Source organism: Erythrolamprus reginae, chromosome Z (genome assembly GCF_031021105.1).
Source record: "Erythrolamprus reginae isolate rEryReg1 chromosome Z, rEryReg1.hap1, whole genome shotgun sequence".
Lineage (NCBI taxonomy): Eukaryota > Metazoa > Chordata > Lepidosauria > Squamata > Dipsadidae > Erythrolamprus > Erythrolamprus reginae.
Genome location: NC_091963.1, coordinates 121,477,865 through 121,500,600, shown reverse-complemented (window position 1 = coordinate 121,500,600; position 22,736 = coordinate 121,477,865). Strand labels below are relative to the sequence as shown.

Here is a 22,736-nt window from a genome sequence, read left to right as displayed (position 1 = left end):
AACAATCACTGAAGTAATCCACAAGGGACTTAATTATTATTAATTATTTATTTATTATTTAGATTTGTATGCCGCCCCTCTCCGAAGACTCGGGGCGGCTCACAACACGATAGAACAAATCATAATTGAAATATTAACTAGCAGCTTTGACATATTTGAACAAATATTTAATGAATTCTCATACAAAGAAGGCAGCAAGTTCAAAGATTTAAAGTAAGATTCTTAACAATGTCCTGGCTTTTAATCATCATAACTGTCTTCCGTAAAACCTAAAAGAAATAAACTTTCTTGATATTTTCTTCATGGCATCCTTCACCTCCTTATTTCTCAGGCTGTAAATGAGAGGATTTGCAACAGGGGGAAGGACTGTATATAACAGAGAAAATATTTTGCTAACCTCACTAAGTGCTTCAGATTTTGGTAGCAAATATACAATCATAATGGCTCCATAAAATATAGAAACCACTATCAGATGAGAGGAGCAAGTGGAAAAGGCTTTTTTCCTCCCAATAGTGGAAGGGATTCTCAAGATAGTAATTATGATGTATATATAGGAAGTCACAGTAAGGACAAAGGGAGGTAGAGTAAATACAAAGGTAAATATAAAACTTGTAAGTTCTACTAAGTTGGTATCACTACAGGAAAGTTTTATTAATGGAAGAGTGTCACAAAAGTAATGATCAATTTCATTCCGACCACAGAAGGTAAGTTGTAGCATTAAACTTAAGAGAATCAAAGCAGCTATAAGGCCATTTATCCATGAAAATGCTGCTAGCTGGATACAAATTTGTGCATTCATACTTGTTGCATAATGCAATGGTTTGCATATTGCTAAATATCTATCATATGACATTACAGACAGAAGATAACATTCAGTAGCCACTAACAAGCCAAAACAAAAAAATTGCAAAAAACAACTATTGAATGGAATGGTATTTTCATCAGTCAATAAGCCAACCATCATTTTTGGTAAAATATTTGAAATATAGCAAGTTTCCAGGCATGACAAATTTCCCAGGAAGAAATACATGGGTGTATGAAGATGTTGATCAACAACAACTAAAATTATAATGAGAATATTCCCAGCCATGGCTACAATATAAAACATTAGGAAAGTAAAGAAGAGAATAGAGTGCCATTGTCCAACGTTTCCAAAACCCAAAATTATAAATTCTGTTATATTCATGTAACTTCTTCAGGCAATTGATTGCATAATTTTAACAAATGTAAGCACAGATCTTCTATTGCATCCTGGGGGTTGGGGTTGGGGTTGGGAGAGAAATATGATAAAACAATAACCAATACATTCCATCTGAAAAGGAGACTGGTAATCAATTCTTTCCCCCCTCATGATCATGCAATAATGATTTAATATTAAAGGACAAGTGAGCATTGCCTTTTGCACTGCAAATACTCTTTTATTTTGATTTATTAGAACTGTAAATATGCTGCATTAGAACTGCATTAAACATAGTGTATGAATAAAATGCAAACTATTGTCCTCAACACCACATGACAACACCCATTTTTTAATGATTACATTAATTTCACTGAACATTGTCAGAAAAAAACTTATCAAATACAAAGAGGCTTACCTCTGTGATATAAAAACAAGAGCATCTTTGTGATTTAGAATGACTGTTGCAGCATTTCCTTATTAATACCCACACTTTTTGAATGTTTGTCTTTCTGGTGATTGGGAGCTTACGGAATCATAACTTGCACTCTCTCTGTCTGCCTCTATCTCTCTCAAGAGAACATTAATTATCCCACAGGAGAAAAGTTAATATGATGCCTATTGTTTCAATTCATCACGCTAATAATTCTGCTCTTCCTGTAAATTTTCCTCTACTTTTTGTAGCAAAGTGTTTTAACCATTTAGTATTAGGCCATAAATTCAATTCAATTCAATTTATTAGATTTGTATGCCGCCCCTCTCCAAAGACTCGGGGCGTTTTTGTAACTTTTTAAAATAAATAAATATAAATATAAATATAAATATCACATGTTTTTTGCGGAAATTTTAAAATTAAAGGAGACTAGGATGGTACCATTTCGGCCTTGTTCTAGCCTCATCAGCTAGCTGCACCCTTACTCAGATTTGATCCCGCAGCTTCTGCCTTGTAAGGCACAGAATTAACCTCTAGGCCACCAGACCTGATCCCTTCAGCTCTGTACCAGGGAGGGGCTATATGGTTTTTATGTCGGATCACCCTGCTATATTGAAGGAACGTCACAGCTCCTTTTTGCCTCCAGGCCCAACCCAGGGCCATTTCAAGGCAGTTAATTTATTCATAGCCTACAACTATATTCTGTATGTATCACAGCTTCTTTTTGCCTCTAGGCCCAACCCATCATATGTTTTTTGCTGAAATTTTAAAATTAAAATATGTGATACATCAAATCCCTGTAAGAGTGTGACTAGCTGATGAGGCCAGAACAAGGCCAAAATGGTGCCATTCTAGTCTCCCTTAATTTTAAAATTTCAGCAAAAAACATGTGATACATACAGAATATAGTTGTCGGCTGTGAATAAATTAACTGCCTTGAAATGGCCCTGGGTTGGGCCTAGAGGCAAAAAGGAGCTGTGACGTTCCTTCAATATAGCAGGGTGATCCGACATAAAAAACATATAGCCCCTCCCTGGTACAGAGCTGAAGGGATCAGGTCTGGTGGCCTAGAGGTTAATTCTGTGCCTTACAAGGCAGAAGCTGCCGGATCAAATCCCAGTAAGGGTGTGGCTAGCTGATGAGGCCAGAACAAGGCTGAAATGATGCCATCCTAGTCTACCTTAATTTTAAATATTCAGCAAAATACATGTGATATATATATATATATATATATATATATATATAGATTGGAACTCCAGCCTGATGATGGTGAATGTGATTTCACCGAAACGTCGCATAGACATGCAAAACATTACACAGGGCAAAACCCGAACTCAGAACAATCTACATATATATATATATATATATATATATATATATATATATATATATATATAAAGTTATATAAATATGACGGTCTTGGTATATTCAGGTTTCTTCCCGTGTAGGATTTGGAAATTTCTAGTGATGTTTTGACGAGGTCCCACTCGTCATCTTCAGGCTGGTGCTTCTGTCTTTGTTCTAGGGTGAACACGTATGTATACATGTATGTATATATCTTTATATTATAAAGATATTATATTATATTATATTATATTATATTATATTATATTATATTATATTATAAAGATATATACATACATATACACACACATACACACACAAATTTTGCTGAGAGGCAAAAAAGGAGCTCTGATGTTCCTTCAGTATACCAGGGTGATTCGACACAAATAACATGTAACCCTTCCCTGGTACAGAGCTTAAAGGATTGGATACTGTAGTCTAGAGTTTAATTCTCTGCCTTACAAAGCCAAGGTTGCAAGTTCAAGTCCCAGTGAGGATATGGCTAGCTGATGAGGCCAAAATAAGGCCAAAATAGTTCTATCCTAGTCTCCCTTAATTTTCAAATTCAGCAAAAACATGTGACATATATATATTCCAATTTGATTGGAATCTTAGCCATTAGGCTACAGGTTCAACTCTTGTATCAGCTTGTGCCAGGAAAGGGTTATGTTGAAGGAAAATCACAGCTCCTTTATTGGCCTCTCGGCCCCACCAGGGGTCATATTCCAAGGCAGATAAGTTTTTTTATAGCCAACAACTATAATCTATAGGTGTAACATATTTTTGCTGGTAATGAACAGGAAGGGAGACTACTGTAGATCTATTTTGGGCTTATTTGCCTTCATCAAATATATATCCGCTATTATCATTGTGATCCCCCCAAAAAATCAGCTTTCTATAATTCCAATTTTTACTTTTGACAAAAATATACTAACATTCATATAATTTAAAAAGTGTTAGGGGAAAAAAGTAAAGCAAAGTTGATAGGAAACATTGTACACTCAATGTCTAGCATCCAGTGGCACTATATCTCTTGAAACCAGAATCAATAGGCACCATATAATCAATTGTATTCAGTACAGCGGCAGCACTGCTTATATTTAAATAATCATGACTATTTTAATGAAAAGAAGGACCGGGGAGACATTATAGCACTGTTCCAATATTTCAGGGGTTGCCACAAAGAAGGAGTCAACCTATTCTTCAAACACCTGAGGATAGAATAAGAAGCAATGTGTGGAAACTAAACAAGGAGAGAAGTAGCTTAGAACTAAGGAGAAACAGCTTTGCTCCAGAAGTTGTGAATGCCCCAACACTGGAAGTTTTTAAGCAGATGTTGGATAACCATCTCTCTGAAGGATTTCCTGCCTAAGCAGGGGTTTGGACTAGAAGACCTCCAAGGTCCCTTTCAATTCTGTTATTATTATATAATCATTGGCAGAACTAAGATAGAGGCAGTGCATCTTTCTTGTGTACTTTATGTACCTTGAACCAGTACAGGGCAGTCATTTGTGACCCTTACTGGAACGCTCCAGGGAGAGTGTATGCGCACACCCCCACCCTTCAGCTTTCTGCACATGCGCAGAATCATGCCCAAAGCAGTTCTGCCTGGGAGTCACCAGCAGGAAAAAATCCTCCAGGAAGGAGAGCAGCTCATCGGTGAGAGTCTGGCAAGCGTCATCTCAGAGGGGAGCATCATCTCCTGGACAAGCTGCTCTCCTTCCTGGAGAATTTATTCCTGCTGGTGGCTCCTGGGCAGGACTGACTGGGTTGCCTCTGCCACCGCAGTGGGCAGCAGTGGTGATCAATCCCACCTGAGAACCACTAGCAGGAAGAAATCCTCCAGGAAGAAGAACAGCTCATCGAGGTGACAACGTTACTCCCATGCTTGCCAGAGTCTCCCCAATGAGCTGCTCTCCAGTGAGAAGTGGAAAGATAATGCTTATTGCCCCTCTTTCTCCACAAGAATATTCTTTAGATGTGTACAATACTGCTAATTAAAAAGGATATCATTTTTTAAATGAAACTGAATGCTGTAATTGATGTTAATATAACTACATGTGGTCGGCTAAACCATTGGTCAAATGGCTTGAATTAGTCAGTGTTGCAAACCAACCAACCAACCAACAAACACTATTTTAAAGATATATTTGTTTATTTTCTCTTTGGTATTCCGTTATACATTCATAAGTGCTATGCAGATTCTATAATGTAGATATATTTATTTCTGAATAAATCTATAGTTAGCCACTTTGAGTCCACTGGAGAAGAGTGGCCTAGAAATCCTAATTAATTAATTAATTAATTAATCAATCAATTAATATAATTCCCAGAAGCTCTGCTTTGAATATCCTTCTACATTAAGATGGGGTGAATGTGTACTCAATAAATAAATATACAAGTAGGTCTGATAGGTCTGATGGAGTTTCAAAAACATAGTATTGTGATTTTAATGTATAAAACAATAATGGTTTAAAAAAAGCTTCAAATATTATCAAACCTTTCCCAGATGTAGCATTTCTATATCCTAAATAGAGCTTGGCTTGTACAATATCAATCTACCAATATTATTTCTTATGGCTTCTTTGACTTCCTTATTTCTTAGACTATATATAAATGGGTTTGCTAGTGGAGGCAAAGCTATGTATAAAAAAGAAGAAAATTTTGGCACATCTGCTTTGTCAGTTCTTGGCAGCATGTAAGCAATCATGAGAGATCCATAGAAGATAGAAACCACAATCAGATGTGAAGAGCAGGTGGAAAAGGCTTTCTGCCTTCCAGTGACAGAGGGGATTTTTAAGACAGTGCTTATAATATATACATAGGATAAGAGTGTTAAGAGAAAAGGAGGAAGTGTGAAGACAGCAGCTACAATATAACTCATAATTTCCAGTAACCAAGTTGCACTACAGGAAATGCTTAGAAGGGCAAAATAGTCACAGAAATAATGGTTTATTTCATTAGATCTGCAAAACGTTAATTGCTGTAACATCAAAATGAGCAATATTGAAAATACAGCAAATCCATTGATCCAAGACGAAGCTGTTAAATAAATACAAGTTTGAGAATTCATGGTTGTCAAATAATGCAGTGGTTTACAGATTGCTAGATATCTGTCGTAAGACATAACACACAGTAAGCAGCATTCTGTAGCTACCAAAGAACTACACAGATACCACTGCATAAAACAGTTGCCGAAATAAATGGTTCCATTTTCAGTTAGGAGATCTGAAAGCATCCTTGGGAATATATTAGTACTGTAACAAATTTCAAGAAAAGAAAGATTTCCTAGGAAAAAATACATAGGCACTTTAAGATGCTCATCAAAGATGACTAGCATAACAATGAGAAAGTTTCCAATCATGCTTACAATGTAAATTACTAAAAAACTCATAAAAAGAAATGTTTGAAATTCATAGAATTTATGAAATCCAAGAAGAATAAATTCATTGATCTTGGTCTGATTCTCCAGCATTGTGGCAACTAGGAAATTCATGTCCTATTTTTTTAAAAAAGAAAGGAAAGTAAATGCACAAGATATTCAGTCATATTAAGCTATGTTCAGTCATATAAGCTATCATTTTTCTTAGCTTGTTCTTGTTTTGACCGATACACTTTATTTTTTATATATATTTGATGCAGAATTTATAGTAATAGGATTGACAAAATTAGCTTGAAGATGTTATGTTTCTGTATTTCATTTGTTTATACTCAAAACACTTATGTGCATTTTTCTTTTCCTGACAGTTATATTTATATAGATTGACTAATTCATGATGTTCCATGATGCAAAACATGGAACTAATCAGAGACCCTATTTTATCATATTATTTTGAAGGATAGAATGTGAATCTATAAATTAATGTAAATAAAAACAGTTTAGCTAGTACTGTTTTGAATTAAGTGCAGAAATATTTATTTTTACTGTATTTTAAAAGGAAGCCTACATATGTTTCATTATAATGTCTTATCATAATAACATAAAAAATTTTCTGGATGAAAATATTTATTTATACACTGCTTAAAACATTTCTATTACTAATCAGAAAAAACTAATAGGGAAAGCATATAAATACATGATAAGCTATAAAAATATAGATCAGACATTAAAATACAATATGATAAGTTGGTGTAAAAATATAGGAAAAGAAATTGATTTGGAAACCTGGGAAAAGGTTTCGATCTATAATTGGAAAATAACGAGATCAGTTTCATTGAAAGAAAACCATATTAAGATGTTTTATAGGTGGCATTTGCCACCCAATAGAATTGCTAAGGTGTTCCCAAATATGTCCCCAAACTGTTGGAAATGTAAACAAGAAATAGGTTCCTATTATCATCACTGGTGGACTTGCCACAAAGCTAAATTATATTGGAATAGAATAGAAAGATGGATAAAAGAAATTACGCTACATGAGATTAAGAAAACTCCAGAATTTTTTTTGTTAGGTATAAAAAACCAAAATTATAAAAATGATATTTTTATCTAATAACCCACATTTTGACAGTGGCAAGGATAGTTTATGCACAAAAATGGAAAGGATAAGACATCCCTACGGAGGATGAAGTAATAAGGAAAATTATAGAATGTGCAGAAATGGATATGATGATGAGACGGTTAAAAAATCAAGAAGAATCTGATTTTTATAATATTTGGGAAAAGATTTATGTATGGATGAATAACAAAAATGTTAAATGTTACAAAAAAAATGTATATGAATTGGATTTTTTTCTCTTTTTTTACTTCCTTTTTTATTATTATTAAGAAAGGATAAATTACATGAAAAAGGTTAAATTACATGAAAAAACTTCTTTTCTTACCTAAAATACTGTATTGATTTTACAAATTCTAGTGTTTTTCTTTTCTGTATTAGAAAGACTTCTACTATGAGCAGGACAATTGTAGCCCCTGTATATGTTAAATGTATGTCTGTCCTGTTCGTCCTTTTATGATAATCAATAAAAATACTTTAAAATAAATAAATAAAACATTTCTGCTTTCTATGGACCTATCTTATCTTAAAATCAGACATTCACAGTTGCATACACAAATATGATAAACAGAAGAAGATATTTCTTTTTGACTACATGGTAGACAAAATAATAAGCCAATAGTAATTATTTATAATTAACTGTAGGATAAAATAGGCATTCAGTGACAAAGCAGGCACATGAATTATTGAATGCTCAGATTTATATGTATTATATTCTAATAGTAATATATCAGAATATCAAAAGTATAATCATTTAAATTAAGGCAAAAATATTATTTTATATTTGTTGGACACCTGAAATGGTATGTGGGAATGACATTGATAGGCGGAAGAGCTGCAGACTAGACAACCATCATGCAAAACACTGTCCTAAGCAATTTTTTAAAATGTAACCTTATATTAAGGGTTCAGCTAGTATTCATGGGTATGCTTCATGTGGACTACCTTGACAGGTTAATATCAAGGTTGCAAGTTTGAAAGTACTCCTCCTCTACTTTCATTTTGTTCTCTGGAACATGAGGGAAAACCCCCCTTATGGCTTCCCTTTACATTTTCAAACTGATGTATATTTTGCATAAATGTTGTCTAATCTTCCTGTCTTTCAAGGCCATTCCCACATACCACTACAATCATCAATGCAGCTGTCTTTATTTAAATATTTATTAAAGCAAGTTAATCTGTTAATTTTAAAATGACACTAATGATACCATTCCTGTGGTTCTTGCTGAAATAACTGAACATTGCTAGCTATATATTCGGAAACATATTCTACAGAATAAGTTTGAAAGACCAGTTATTTAATTATTTCCAAATAACAAACAAAGTATATAGAAAGATAGTTACCATTCTATTGTTGCTTCATAAGTTCTGTTGATGTATTTCATGGTGGAAAAACTTCCTCAGAATAAATATGTACTACTTGATGTCAATATATAAAGATGTGAACCAATCTGCCTTCTGTTTTCATTATTTTGTTTTTGTTTTAATTTAAAATGATTTCTTCTGGGCTTTTGTTTTTTATTCTTTTGGTGCAGAAGAATTTATCACCATAAGGAATGTTGTTTATCTAGATATGATAAAATTTAACCTACAGTATAAAATAGTGATACTTGAATAGTATTATTATCCAAAAATGTTAAGGAAAAGATAGATATGGAGCCAATAGAGATCTATTTTGAAAACAAACAAGTATGAACGGAATGGGAAACAAAATATATATTAATATGAAAAGGGAAATAGTACATCATCGTGCATTTCTCAAAGCCCTTGTGGGAAAATCTCTCATAAATTTTGCATATCTAAGACCTCTGTATCCTTAGAAAAATTAATTGATATATTTGGCCAGAATATCTGAAAAATATTTTCTTTTGCTGCATATGAAACCAACAGTTCATAAATGTGACTGATAAAGAGATGACTGATAAATAAAACTGCAAAATATATGGTTGTTACAGCCTATTCATTTTATTGGCCAATTAATTATATCCAAAATCCTAACCTGCCAACTAAGGGAGATGAAACAAATAAACCAACTCCCAATGATGTAATTAAAACACCATGCATCAACATTGTTAAAAGCAGAAATATAAATTAATGAAAAATAAATAATTTGCCCTTAAAATGTTTTTAAAATTTGATGAGAGAACTATAAAAAAATGACATTCCATCTTTTTGAGAGAGTAGTAATCATACAATATGATCTGCTATTTAGGAAAGAAGAATTAATCATCATTCACATTGCAGCAGAGGCGGAGTAACGACGCGGACACAGAGCTGGATTTAAAACTGGGTCATTTTTATTAATTAAATTATCATTAATTTAATTCAACCTAACATGGATCCACAGAGGTCAACCAATTACTTCCGGGGCGGAAATGACGTCAGAAAAACTTCCGTGGCAACATAAGGGCGTAGCTCCATGCTGATCCAGGTGAAGGGGCAGCGCCCTCACCTGGATCCCAGCCATGCAATGCATGTGGGAGGTCTCGCCGTCCAACTCCTGAAAGGGGATAGAAATGGGCGAGACCCCAATGGCAGGTTCTCCCCAATTGCTCAGATCAATTTAAAGGCACCATGAGCCCTTGGAGAGAGTCTGCCAATCATCCTCAAAGATGCCCAATGGAGAACATGCAGTTGCTAAAGACCACCCAATTTCTGCCCCTAACCTGCCATGGAGTGGGGATCAGATCTTTATCTTGGCCCCCCGACTCCCCCCTCTACCTGCACCAGCTCACGCAGGGACCTCTGCAGGTCCTGTAAAAGGATGGCGTTCCCCTGTTCTGACAGGGGAACGCCGTCAGCGCGGTAAAGTCACGGCTGATCAATAGTGATATTGAGATGGGAAACCACTACCCCACCCAACTGTCTAATCAACTTGCCAATGGCGTTACTAACCTTTCTTGACCTTGTAAATGGCCCTAAGGGAAAATGGCGTCCCTCCAAACAATCCTCAGGAGGATTGCGAACCAGACCACTCACGTGGCTGGCCAAGCTATGCAAAGAGCCACAGGTCTACACAAGCCCAGCAATTCAATGCCAGGCAACCAGTACAAAAGGCAAAGAGCTGCAGGTCTTCGCGGGCCTGGCAACTTAATGCTCGGCAACCAGTACACGAGTCAAAGAGCCGCAGGTCTTCGTGGGCCAGACCATTCAATGCCAGGCCACTCTCATCGCAAGCCTCATCTGCCAAGCCAGGCAATCCTGGGTTTGATTGACCTAAAGGTGCTGGGCGCTACTGAGAGGACCATGGCCCTGCCTGCCTAGATCTTCCACTGCTCGTGAGCCCGCCCAGGCTCCACAGGTGGCAAGGGAAGGCTTCCGGTGACACGCGAGCCCACGGAGCCAGCATCCGGAACCTGGACAACTGACCACGGGACAAGGCGTCAGCAATCCCATTATCAAGCCCGGGGATGTGTCGGGCCAGAAACAATGCATTTAGAGACAAAGACCTGCACACAAAATGGTGGACAAGCCGCATAACCCTGTCATTCTTAGAAGACAGGGCATTCACAACATGGACTACAGCCAGGTTGTCACACCAAAAGTGCACAGTTTTGTCCCTAAATTGTTCCCCCCAAAGTTCTAAGGCTACTATCAGTGGGAAGAGCTCCAGGAAGGTCAAATCCTTGACCACTGGAGAGGTCCTCCATTCCGGAGGCCACCTAGAATTGCACCACTGGTCGCCCAGAATAATTCCGAACCCGCAGGTCCCTGCAGCATCCGAACACAATTGCAACTCGTGCCTCCAAGAGGACTGACCATTAAACTGGGCTAAAAAGACCCACCAAACGTGCAGGTCATTCCTGACCCCGGCACGTAAGCGCGTTCGATGATGGGGCAAATGGAGCCCCTTCATCATCGTATACACATTCCGGGAAAAAGCCCTACCGGGGGCCACCACCCAGCAGGCAAAAATAAGGAGCCCAGCTAATTCCTGAAGCTGGTGAAGGGTCACCTTACGGCTAGCTAATATTTGGTCTGGTTTACCCTGTATCTTGATTAGCTTTCTAGGGGCAATCTACAAGATTGCTCAAAAGAGTCCAATTCAATACCCAAAAAGGTAATCCTGGTGGTGGGGCCCTCAGTCTTTTCGGGGGCCAAAGGGACCCCCAATTGAGCACAAAGGGTCTCAAAGGATGACATCAGAACCAAACATTGCTTGGAATGCGCAGGCCCAGCCAGCAGGAAATCATCAAGGTAATGAATTACAGAACCCAAACCGGAACGCCTCCTGAGCGCCCACTCCAAGAAGGTGCTAAAGCTCTCAAACAGAGAGCAAGATATAGAGCAGCCCATAGGCAGTGCTCTATCCACATAATAGCCACCCTCAAAGTGGAAACCCAGGAGCTCAAAATCATCTGGGTGTATGGGAAGGAGCTGGAATGCAGACTTAATGTCACATTTACCCATGAGAGCTCCTACACCACACTTTCTAACCATGGCCACCGCCGTGTCAAAGGACGCATAGCGAACTGAGCAAAGCTCATCAGGAATGAAATCATTCACTGATTCTCCCTTTGGGAAGGACAAGTTGTGAATCAATCGAAATTCATCACTAGTCTTCTTGGGAACCACCTCCCGGGGGGGACACCCGAAGAGCTGGCGAAGGCGGGCACAGGAAGGGACCCAGTACCCTGCCCTCAGCCACCTCCTTCTGAATTTTAGCCATAAAAATATCTTCATGACCCACAACTGACTTGAGGTTGCTAGACATGAAGGCCCTCCTATGCCCACAATATGGTATTCTAAAACCCTCTGTAAAACCCTGCAGGAGCGCAGCCGCGCCTGTGAGGGTGATACTCTTTAAGCATTTCTTCCAGTACCCTTAACTTAATTGGGCTGGGGCCCTTTTCCCCCAGAGGGCACCAGCTGCTTAGCCAGCCCGGCCCCGTCTTTCCTATCTTTATTACCCTCGGGCCTGGTGCAAGCACTAGTAGCGTGGGAGCCCCACAGTTCCCACACGTGTGTCTGAACCTGCATGAGGGACGAAAACACGACCCCTTAGCTGCAAACTCATGACACAGAGGGGCAGGCTTCACCCCGACTCCCCCACTTGCCCAAGCCGCTGGTGTCACTGCCGGCTCATCCTCCATATAGTGACCACTGTCCGTGTGGTTGCCACCCCCAGCTCGTGCAAGCTGCGTCACATTGAACCACAAATCAGGGACAACCATGTCCCAAGGTAGTGCTGGATCAAATGCTATGTGCATTCGAAATGCCTCATTGTACTGTCGCCAAACCGTGCCCTTGTACTCGAAATGAGCACAGGCGATAAGGTCAATGTAGTTGAGCATAGAGGCAGCCCATGCGGGCTCCCTATGAATGACCACAGACATATAGGTTAAAAAGGCATACAGCCAAGAGATGAAACACCTGTTAACCTTGACCTTGTTAGGCTTATCAGCCTTTGCTTCCTCTCTTTTTCCTTCTTAGGGACTTCCCTGTTCAGGAGGGAGAATAAATCCACATATTCTCCCTTCCAAATCCACTCCCTAATGGAGGGATGCAAGTGAAACCCTAGAGGGGTGGAGGGCAATCCCCATGGGATGGCCAATGCCTGCACTGAAGCTAGAGGATCTGGTAATGAGGGAGCCCCACCCGGTCCCCATGCCCGTTCCGGTTGAGGACCCTAAAGCCATCGCAGGGGCCTGGGCTACCCCCGTAATGGCGAGGGAAGCCCACACCTGACTACAGGTGAGGGCCGGACTATCCATGTATGCGTTGACCCCACTCCCTGGAGCCAGTGGCACAAAAGCCTGCCCAGCTAAAGAGAGCGGTAGTGTAAATGTTGGGTGCACAACTGCCTCACCTGACACCATAGAACTAGGTGTCATCCACGGAGATCCTGTTGTGACTGAACCAGTTGCTGCTGTCATCTGCCCGGTCTGGGCCGCTTCCTCACTCGGTGGCCATCCGAGGGCCACAGGAGCTGATGGGATGGGGCCCCCCGGTCTGTACACTGACCACCAACGCGCGTCCAGTTCATCCAATTGCTCAATCACCCTAGACCAAGCATGGGCAGGTAAATTAGAATCGCTCGCTTGAGAATCCCATGGCCTACCCCCACACCTGGCCCGAGTCTGGGTCTCTTCCTGAGCCAGCCAGGCCCTTAGAGAGGGCCTCATGGCCCTTCTAGGCGAAGCCACCATCTCCGAGGCCAGAGGCAATGCCTTTTGTCTCTTAGGAGCCATCAGGTAAATGAAAAATGGTAATCTATTAATCCAATGAAAAGTTCGAACTAATCCTCCACTCCTGCCCGAAAAGGAGGAGAGAGGCAGCCCAGCAGGGCACCCCCTTGACTACCCAGAGGCTCGGAGGCTCAAGGCCCCAGCTAGGCCTACAGGCCTGCAAGGACTCCCACTTCCCTGCCTCCGGGCCAACTAATGCCAAAAGGAGGATGAAGGAGCTCCTCGAAGAGGGAAAAGGCCCTCTGTAAAGGCTCCCCAAATGAAGACTTTAGATGGGGGGGGGGGGGACACCACCATCTAAATTTGAGAAATTCTCCATAAAAAAAGATTTATGAACGGCTGGCATTTTAAAACGCCGGCCGAAATTGCCCCCGGAGCTCTATGGAGCTCTGAACTTCTGGTTCTCCGAGGTTCAGCTTTTGGCAGCACGCCAAGGTGGCGCGCTGCTTGCTGAACCCTGGGGGAGATCCTAAGATGCCCTTTTTAAGGGCATCTCGAAGCGGACCTCATCCTTTTCCCTCGGCATCCTGAAAGCGAACAGGCTCTGTTCAGCCTGTTCGCCACCAAGGACCATGTGGCATGGCCTATTGAGGCCATGCCAAAGCTTTGGTTTTGGTTTGAGGCCTAGTGGCCTCCAACTCCTACCGGGCCTGCCTACCCAGGCAGGCCTTCTCAACAGCCAGGGCTTAGAGGCCTCTGCAGCCACAGCCCTAATTCGGGGAGCCAGTGGGAGGGGTCGCCTAGCTTGCTGGGCCTTAAGCCCTTGCCCCCCCTCCGGGGCCCGTCCACCCCTTTTTTTCAGCCCTGCTAGGCATTAGGCCCTTACCCCCTCTCTTCTTTTGGCCCCAAATTGTGCGAGTTCAGTTTGCTCATCACTATTCATTGCCATGAGGTGCCATGTTGAACATCCAGTGGCCAGTAGGAGAGAGTGAGGGTGATAACACCAAATTAACATACCTGCTACGATTCACACCTGAAAACTTGTACAACTAATGAATCAAATGACATCAGGGAGGGAAAGGGGCTACTTGGGTCCATTTGGACATTATCAGAGCATGGATGAAATACTCTCAGTTCTCTTATGCCTGTCAGTCATCAGAGAGCCGGTCATGAAGAAAACATGAGGCTCAGCACACTTGCCTGGATGCCACCATTTGGGTTCTTTTAGCCTCTGTGCATGCTGCCATTTGCATGCACAAAGCAGAGAGTAAAGGAACCCAAATGGCAGCATCTAGACAGCAGGATGAAGCTTTGTGCTCCCTTCATGACCAGATGTTATAGGATACTCTAGGCATCCTCCAAGTCCCTTTAACTGCCATGGGGCAGGACTCAGGATGTTTGGCTAAAAGATTATATGATTCATTATTAACCTCTAATAATGTGGGTTCCCATGAAGATGCTACACACTACACAGAAAATAATTAACATCGTATGAGTCCCCTCAACTTCATATACCTAGCTACATTGTTTTAGGATTATGATGTCTTTTTGTTTATATTTCAAGTTTTGATTTCTTGTCCATTTTAAGATGTCATCTCTGATTGTTTTCCTAGAAAACTTAATATGGATCTCTCTTGACAGGTTGTGTTTCCTGGCATAGCTAGTCTGCACTCTGTAAATTTCATCTATTTCTTGTAAGAGTTCTTGTGGGCCCATCTGCAGAATTTCTCCTATTATCTCCACCATCTTTACACTTAAATCTTCATCCTTTTCTTCATTCACATTTTGAAATCTCAACCCGTGTGAGGCAGATTGTAATTCCAGATGTGTCATAGCTTCGTCGAAGACTCTGTGGATTATGTTCTTCAAATTCTTCCATCTTCTGTCCAGCATTCTCCACTTTGTCTTCCATTGTTTTAATTCTTTGTTCATTATCATTCAGATTTTGTTGTATAACTTCTATTTTTCCACCCATTACTTTCATGCTTTCTTTCACTTCTCCCACCTCGACTTTAAGGTCTCCCATCTCAGCTTTCATTTCTTCAAGGTATTTTTTCACTTCTTCTCTATTTGTATCCATAGAAATTTGAGTTTTCTGCATGAAATCCTGAATGACAGCCAAGGAATCTTGTATAGTCTGAAAATTTGGTTCTGTCAGAGCTTTCTCCTTTCCTTTTTCTTTTTCCTTGGCCAACATAGTTGTTATTGATCTTTGTTGTAATGGAGATTGCACTGGAGATCCTTGTGGAGTAGAGGATGGAGTCGATGCCTGCTTTGTTGTTGTTTTTATGATGGTAGTCGTGCTTGACATCCTAGAGGAATTTTCATACCTCTGAAAATAATATATCAAGCTAGCATCCAATTGATAATACAATATCACAACTTATTACCTATTATTCTTAATATTGCAACTATATTATTGTAACAACTATAATCAAACTAAATACAATAATACAATAAAAAGATAAAGAAAGAAGAGAAAAAATATAAGTTCAATACAATAATAAAATATCAAAAAGGAATACTAAACGATCTAATAAAGAGTAATATAAAAAAGAAAAAAGAAAACTTAATTAAAAAGGCTAAATATTTAATTTTCAAAACACACTCTAAATTAATTATTTTCACTTCAATAAAACAAATATTTATCAATGCAATTATATCCAATCAATTAATATATATCTATATATAGAAAAGTTGAAAAAAGAAAAAGAAAAGAAAAATAACAATGTATAGTTAGTTAATTAATTATTAATTTTAATCAAAGCTATTGTTCTACTCAATCTATAAAATCAGCAGAACAAAAATTAAGAGAGAAGGAAAAGAGGAAAAGAAAAGAAAAACAACAACATATCAACATGTAGAGAACAGCCTATCTATAAAGGTTTGGGGGTATACCAGATCAAGGGGGGGGATTAAAAGTTTAGCACATTATTCTATACCTTAACTATCTATAATAAAAAAGAAACCATAAAATGTAACATATAATAGAAAATAGAAAAATAAAAAAGAGAATCAGTAAATATACTTAAATTGTATTTTCAATATAAGCAGTTCCAAAAAAAGGGGGGGGGAGGTTTTTTTAATTAAGTCTTTCTTAAGTCCTTCTTGAGTTCTTCTTCTTTGTTTCCTTTGTCTTTTAAACTGTAATGTTTAGTCTGTAATGTTTAATCAGTCCTCGACCTCACAATTGTTTTAATCCATAAGAAAAAGTCCAAAAGGCTTAATGTCAATCCAAAAAAAGTAAGAAAGAATAAAAAATAAGGATTTATCTTCTATTTATAATCCAAATTGGAAATTCTGTCTGCTTGTGTGTAGGTGCATTAGGCAATGTAATTTAATCCATACCCTGCAATCTCTTGTAAAATAGTCCCCCCTATAAATTCATCCAAACTTCAAAAATCCATTTTATAGAGTCAAGTTTAATTTATTTCATCAGGATTTAATCAATAATTTTCAATGTCCAATGTCTAGTCTTCTAATATTTTAATCCAATTTTTAATAAAGAAGAAAAAAACCAATCTTCAAAAACCGGAAGCCATTGAGTGCACGATGTTTTCTGTTAATTTATTTTCCCCCTTTTATTTCATCCCCTATTTTATACAAGGCTAATACCGTTGTTCTTTTTCAGGGATGTAATATACTCAAGGGATATATCTTATCTATTACAGTTTGTTTATAGGAGAAAAGTAAATAGTAAAAAGTAGATAGTTGAGAGAGAAAAAAATAGATCCGGTTGTAGCTTAACTTTTCGCCCAAGGATTTAATTCTTAAGAAGAAAACTTTTCTTTGTTCACCTTATTTATTTCAAGTTCTTTTGCTTTTCAAAGATTATAAAGTCCAAAATTATACCTTATTCTGTGCTTTTCTTTTCTTTTCTGTTGATCTTTATTTCTGTTAACCTCTGTTTAAATGTTTTCGCTTCCTCCTTCGTGTACAAGCCACTATGGCCACGTCCCAGTCAAAACTGAGGCATGGTTCTTCATCGCTGGAGCTGCAGGGTATTCCTTCCCCTCCGGGGCAGTGGTGTTCTGCCCCTCATGATCCAGGAGACCCCCTGTTCTAGGTCGAGCCCTCCGAGCTTGACTAAATCGCAATCTGCGACCTACCACATGAAAAAAGGAGAGAGGGGGACGGAGCACTATCCCCAACCTCCCGCCGCAGCTCGATCGCCACCCAGAAGAACATTAGAATAGAGTACAGTAGAGTAGAGTAGAATAGAATTCTTTATTGGGCAAGTGTGATTGGGCATACAACGTATTTGTCTTGGTGTATTGTTCTCAGTGTAGAATAAAATACATTCATCAATAACAAAACATACAACACTTGGTGATAGTTACTAATAAGTTATCAAATAGTACTAGGAAACAAATAAAAACTATATAAATTGAAAGAGACAAACAACATGGTTATAGTAATAATTGGGAAGAGATCGATACAAGTAAGGAAGAGAAAAATAATAGTAATACAATCTTAGTAAATTATTTGACAGTGTTGTGGGAATAAATCATTAAGCAGAGTGATAGTTTCTAAATATCTAGGGATATCTCCCTAATTTGTCAAATAAATCATGTTTCATGTGAGATGTCATCCATTAGTTACTTGTATACTAGGTTCAAAGGAGGAAAGGCTGGATTTTCAGTGAAGACACAATAAAGACAAAGGACTTGAAACATTCAGAGTTCTGAATCTATTTTTCATCATTAAGCTTACCATATATTAACATATGATGAAAGTAGAATTTCTGTTGCAGAAACATTGCAAGTAAGATTTACGCTTATGCACTAATTATTTCAATACATTCAGAAAGAAAGAAAGAAAATCTTACAAATCAATAATATTAGATAGGGGCTAACATCATTTTATCATTAATATATACTGTATGATTTGCATGTTCTTCATTGTTCAAACATATTTAAGTGATTATTGTAATAACAAAAGTAACTTACTTTTCTAACAAAATATTTCATTTTAGGATAAATAATGAGCTATCTATTGATTGAAATTTGAATTATTATATCTGAAGGTTTTTTTGGGGGGGGTTTCCCCTTTCTTTCCCCTTCCCTTTTTTCCCCTTTTATATATTTTTTTTCTTTCTGCTACTGGTTCTTGAATATTCTAAAAACTTTAGGATTCAAGCACTATTTTTATTTGGTTAAATATATCATTTTTGAAATAACAAAAGATGGAAGTTGGCAGGATGTAGAATTGATGTAGCTGTTATTTTTCTCCATTCAAGGATGAAAGGATCAGTCAATCTTTCCTGAATGTTAATAAATAAATAAAGTTAAAAAAGTATGAGAACAGAATTGTACTTACTAGATCATAATCAACATAATAATCATAGTCCCAACCATTTAAAAACTCAATTGTAATTATTTTATCAATTATAGAACTTTAAATTCTATAGAACTTTAAATTCCCACCTATGCTGCCAAGCTTGGGGGACATAACTGACCTTAGCTGTTTCATTTTATGTATGGTTTAATTGGATGATATGACTGTTTTTTATAATGGGTTTTTTATCATTGATTTTAATATTAGATTTGTGCTTTGTATTTTGTTGTGAGCCACTCTGAGGAGGGGCGGCATACAAGTATAATAAATTATTATTATTATTATTATTATTATTATTATTATTATTATTATTAAATTATTAAAATTTCAATTCTGATTGTACTTAAATATAACTATAATCATGACCATCTCCCAAAGAGATAATTTTAATAGGAACTTCATGGCCCCAAATTGGCAATTTTCATATTGGGATTTAGAAAGATTTACCAGCTAAGCATGGCTCATGGTCTTTATTTTATCAGAGCAAAGGTAACTAAATTAATAATTCAGGCTATGATATTTTTGGAGATATGTTGTGTGTATGAAACACAATGAAAGATTCAGGCTGTACCCATGATTGCTTTCAGGTGATACCTGGGAGGTAGAAGAGACCAGAAAGTCAACAAATATTGCAGAAAAAGATAATTACAAGGCAAATTCTGAACTGCAATGAACTGAAGTGTATGGCGATGTCTACACTAGATACTCCAATTAAACCTCATTCAGATATGTCACTTTTAATTTCTAATTATTCAGAATGAAAAAAGTGCATTGACATAATTGTTTCCTACTACAATATCACATCAATCATCTACCTTAATAGACTTATGGAAGATAAGGTTAAAAATGGATGACGAACAAAGAGAAAACCAAACTCAAGTGACTATATTTATTCTCCTAGGATTCCAAAATTTGGAACATCTGTGGATCCTTCCATTCCTGGCATTCCTCTTTACCTATATTTTCACAATGATAGGGAATTTTCTCATTTTTGTTCTTGTTGTAATTGACCAACATCTTCACACACCCATGTACTTTTTCCTTTGTAATTTGGCATGCCTAGAGATCTGCTACAGCTCAACTCTCAGTCCTATATTGTTGACTACATTTCTGATGAACGGAAAGACAATTTCATTCAGCAACTGCTTTCTGCAATTATTTTTTTTCGGCTATTGTTTGGGGACAGAGTGTTATTTGCTTGCTGTGATGTCTTATGACAGGTACTTAGCCATATGTAACCCACTGCATTATGGAACAGTTATGAATTCCAGGAAATGTGTCCAGCTAGCAATAGTATCTTGGACAAATGGCTTCATAGGCATTTCTGTAATAATGATTGCAATGCTGCAGTTAAAATACTGTGGTCCTAATGAAATTGATCATTACTTCTGTGACTCTGTGCCACTTAAGGAACTTTCTTGCAGTGACACATATTTGGTGGAACATATAAATTTAATCTTGTTATTTATTTATACTATGCCTCCATTTCTAATAACCTTGGCATCCTATATATATATTATAACAGCCATCCTAAGAATTCCGTCCACTACTGGCAGGAAAAAGGCCTTCTCTACCTGTTCTTCTCACCTCACTGTTGTTTCTATTTATTATGGTTCTTTAATAACAGTTTATCTTTTACCACCATCCTCCTCAATGACGAAAGCTTGTTCTCTTTTGTACACAATTCTTCCACCATTGGTTAACCCTTTTATATATAGCCTAAGAAACAAGGATGTAAATAAAGCTTTGAGAAGAGTAAAAAATAAAGCAGCAATTTTCAATCTAATCCAAAATATTTTGAGAGGCTTTGTTAATGTTAAAAACAAATGAAATAAAGGGATAAATAAAGGAAAGAAGGAAATTGGGGAGAAGGAGTGAAACAGAGACATGGGGGAGGGGGAATAATCCTCTTTTAATGTGAATAAAAATGTTTTTAGAAAAATACTTTTTTCACTTCTTTTGGCAAGGGGGGAAGAAATTTTAGGTCATATAATGCACTTTCTGAACATCTCAAAATGTGATTTTTCCCTCTATCTCCCTCTCTTCCTTCTAACTACAGGGGGTGGACAAAAGAAGGGAAACACTTGACTTTTTGGCATTATAATGTTTGAACATGTTCAAATCAATCAAAACTTGACATATTTTAATGGTTTTTTATTCTGTTATTTGATATGTTTTTTTTAAATTACCTTTTTTTACAGAAATTTAAGGAAATTGGTTATAACCTTCTAGAATTGGCAGACCTCTCAGACTTTCAAAGAGGCCAAATTGTTGGTGCTCGAGTGGCAGGCGCTAGTATAACAGAAAGTGCCCAAATGTGTGGTGTTTCAAGAGGTAATGTCTCAAAATTAATGACTGCTTTTGAAAGAGAAGAGAAAGCATCCTCAGCCAAGCACAGGTCTGGTCGAAAGTTGAAGTTGTCTGAGAGAGACTGTTGGACTCTAAAGCGAATTGTTAGAGCAGATCACAAGACCGCAGCTCCTAAAATCACCATAGAGCTCAATAGACACGTACAGAACCCAGTTTCCACAAAAACTGTTTGAAGGGAGCTTCACAAATCTGGATTCCATGAAAGAGCTGCAATTAGGAAACCTCTGCTCTCAAAGACAAATGTTTCAAAGCATTTAGAGTGGTGTAGAAACCACCAGAAATGGTCCCTTGAGCAGTGGCAAAATGTGGTTTTGTCTGACGAATCATCGTTTACCCTTTATCCGACTTTTGGCCATGTTTACGTCTGGAGACAGCCAAAAACATCATTTCATCCAGACTGCCTTCTCCCAACCGTCAAACAGGGTGGAGGTTCAGTGATAATCTGGGGTGCTATTTCTTGGGAATCCGTTGGCCCAATGATTTCCCTTCAGACATCACTATTTAGCAATTTTGGCTGACCAAATTCATCCTATGGTTCAAGGACTGTTTCCAGAGGGGGATGCCATCTTTTAAGATGATAATGCACCAATCCATAGAGCAAGAAGTGTTAAAGAATGGCACGAGGAACATTCTAATGAAGTTCAGCATCTCATCTGGCCACCACAATCACCATACCTCAACATTATTGAGCATTTATGGTTGATTTTAGAGATTTAACCCTGCTGTTCTATTCGAAAAAAATTCCTAGTGATATGTTCGGGTCACATACGACCTGGACCGAAAACTTTTCATTTGAAGTGCTTATGTTTGGTCAATTTGAAAACTTTTTTCACTTGGAAAGTAGTCTGAACATTTCTGCACACAATGATATGAAAATTGAAATGAAAAAAGTAAATCTTATTGGTTTATTTTGCGGATATATTTTGCGTTTTTGTGAATTTTTTTCAATTTATGGATAGTTTTGCTTGCAAAATCCATTCTATTTTACTAAAGTTGGTGTGGGATTGGTAGCTTGAACATTTCTGAACATAATGATATGAAAATTGAACTGGAAAAATTGATGCATATTGGTTTATTTTGTTGATAAAATGCATGCCCCCAGCGTTTTTTTAAAAATAATCTTCACTTTATGAATAGTTTTGCTAGCAAAATCCATTCTATTTTACTAAAGTTGGTGTGGGAGTGGTAGCTTGAACATTTCTGAACATAATGATATGAAAATTGAACTGGAAAAATTGATGCATATTGGTTTATTTTGCATATAAATGTATGCCTCCCCCCGTGTTCAATTACTGTATTTCAATTTATATAAAAATTATGCTGTTAATTTCAAACTTACATACTTTTTTTTAGTAAAATGGATTTGTTTCATAAAATTAGTTCTCTGGCTACAATGTGGTTGATTTTCAAAAGGATATTCCAAATATTTCTAGCCAAATATGTATAAAAAGTGA

The 22,736-nt window shown here is 37.7% G+C and overlaps 3 protein-coding genes across 3 annotated transcripts; 1 reads left to right on the top strand and 2 right to left on the bottom strand.

The window, feature by feature from the left end:
- Window positions 1–247: 247 nt before the first annotated feature.
- On the bottom strand, window positions 248–1,186 carry LOC139153928 (olfactory receptor 8U3-like). Its single transcript, XM_070728350.1, has one exon. It carries the CDS (start codon window positions 1,184–1,186, stop codon window positions 248–250), a length of 939 nt encoding a protein of 312 aa, XP_070584451.1.
- Window positions 1,187–5,481: 4,295 nt separating this feature from the next.
- On the bottom strand, window positions 5,482–6,450 carry LOC139153926 (olfactory receptor 2AP1-like). Its single transcript, XM_070728349.1, has one exon. The coding sequence runs from the start codon at window positions 6,448–6,450 to the stop codon at window positions 5,482–5,484; it is 969 nt and encodes a 322-aa protein (XP_070584450.1).
- Window positions 6,451–19,758: 13,308 nt separating this feature from the next.
- On the top strand, window positions 19,759–20,742 carry LOC139153925 (olfactory receptor 6C3-like). Its single transcript, XM_070728348.1, has one exon. It carries the CDS (start codon window positions 19,759–19,761, stop codon window positions 20,740–20,742), a length of 984 nt encoding a protein of 327 aa, XP_070584449.1.
- Window positions 20,743–22,736: the final 1,994 nt, after the last annotated feature.

Bases quoted from the DNA above. Each gene is read 5' to 3' on its own strand.
- LOC139153928 (XM_070728350.1), bottom strand. From the start codon at position 1,186: ATGAATATAACAGAATTTATAATTTTGGGTTTTGGAAACGTTGGACAA.
- LOC139153926 (XM_070728349.1), bottom strand. From the start codon at position 6,450: ATGAATTTCCTAGTTGCCACAATGCTGGAGAATCAGACCAAGATCAAT.
- LOC139153925 (XM_070728348.1), top strand. From the start codon at position 19,759: ATGGATGACGAACAAAGAGAAAACCAAACTCAAGTGACTATATTTATT.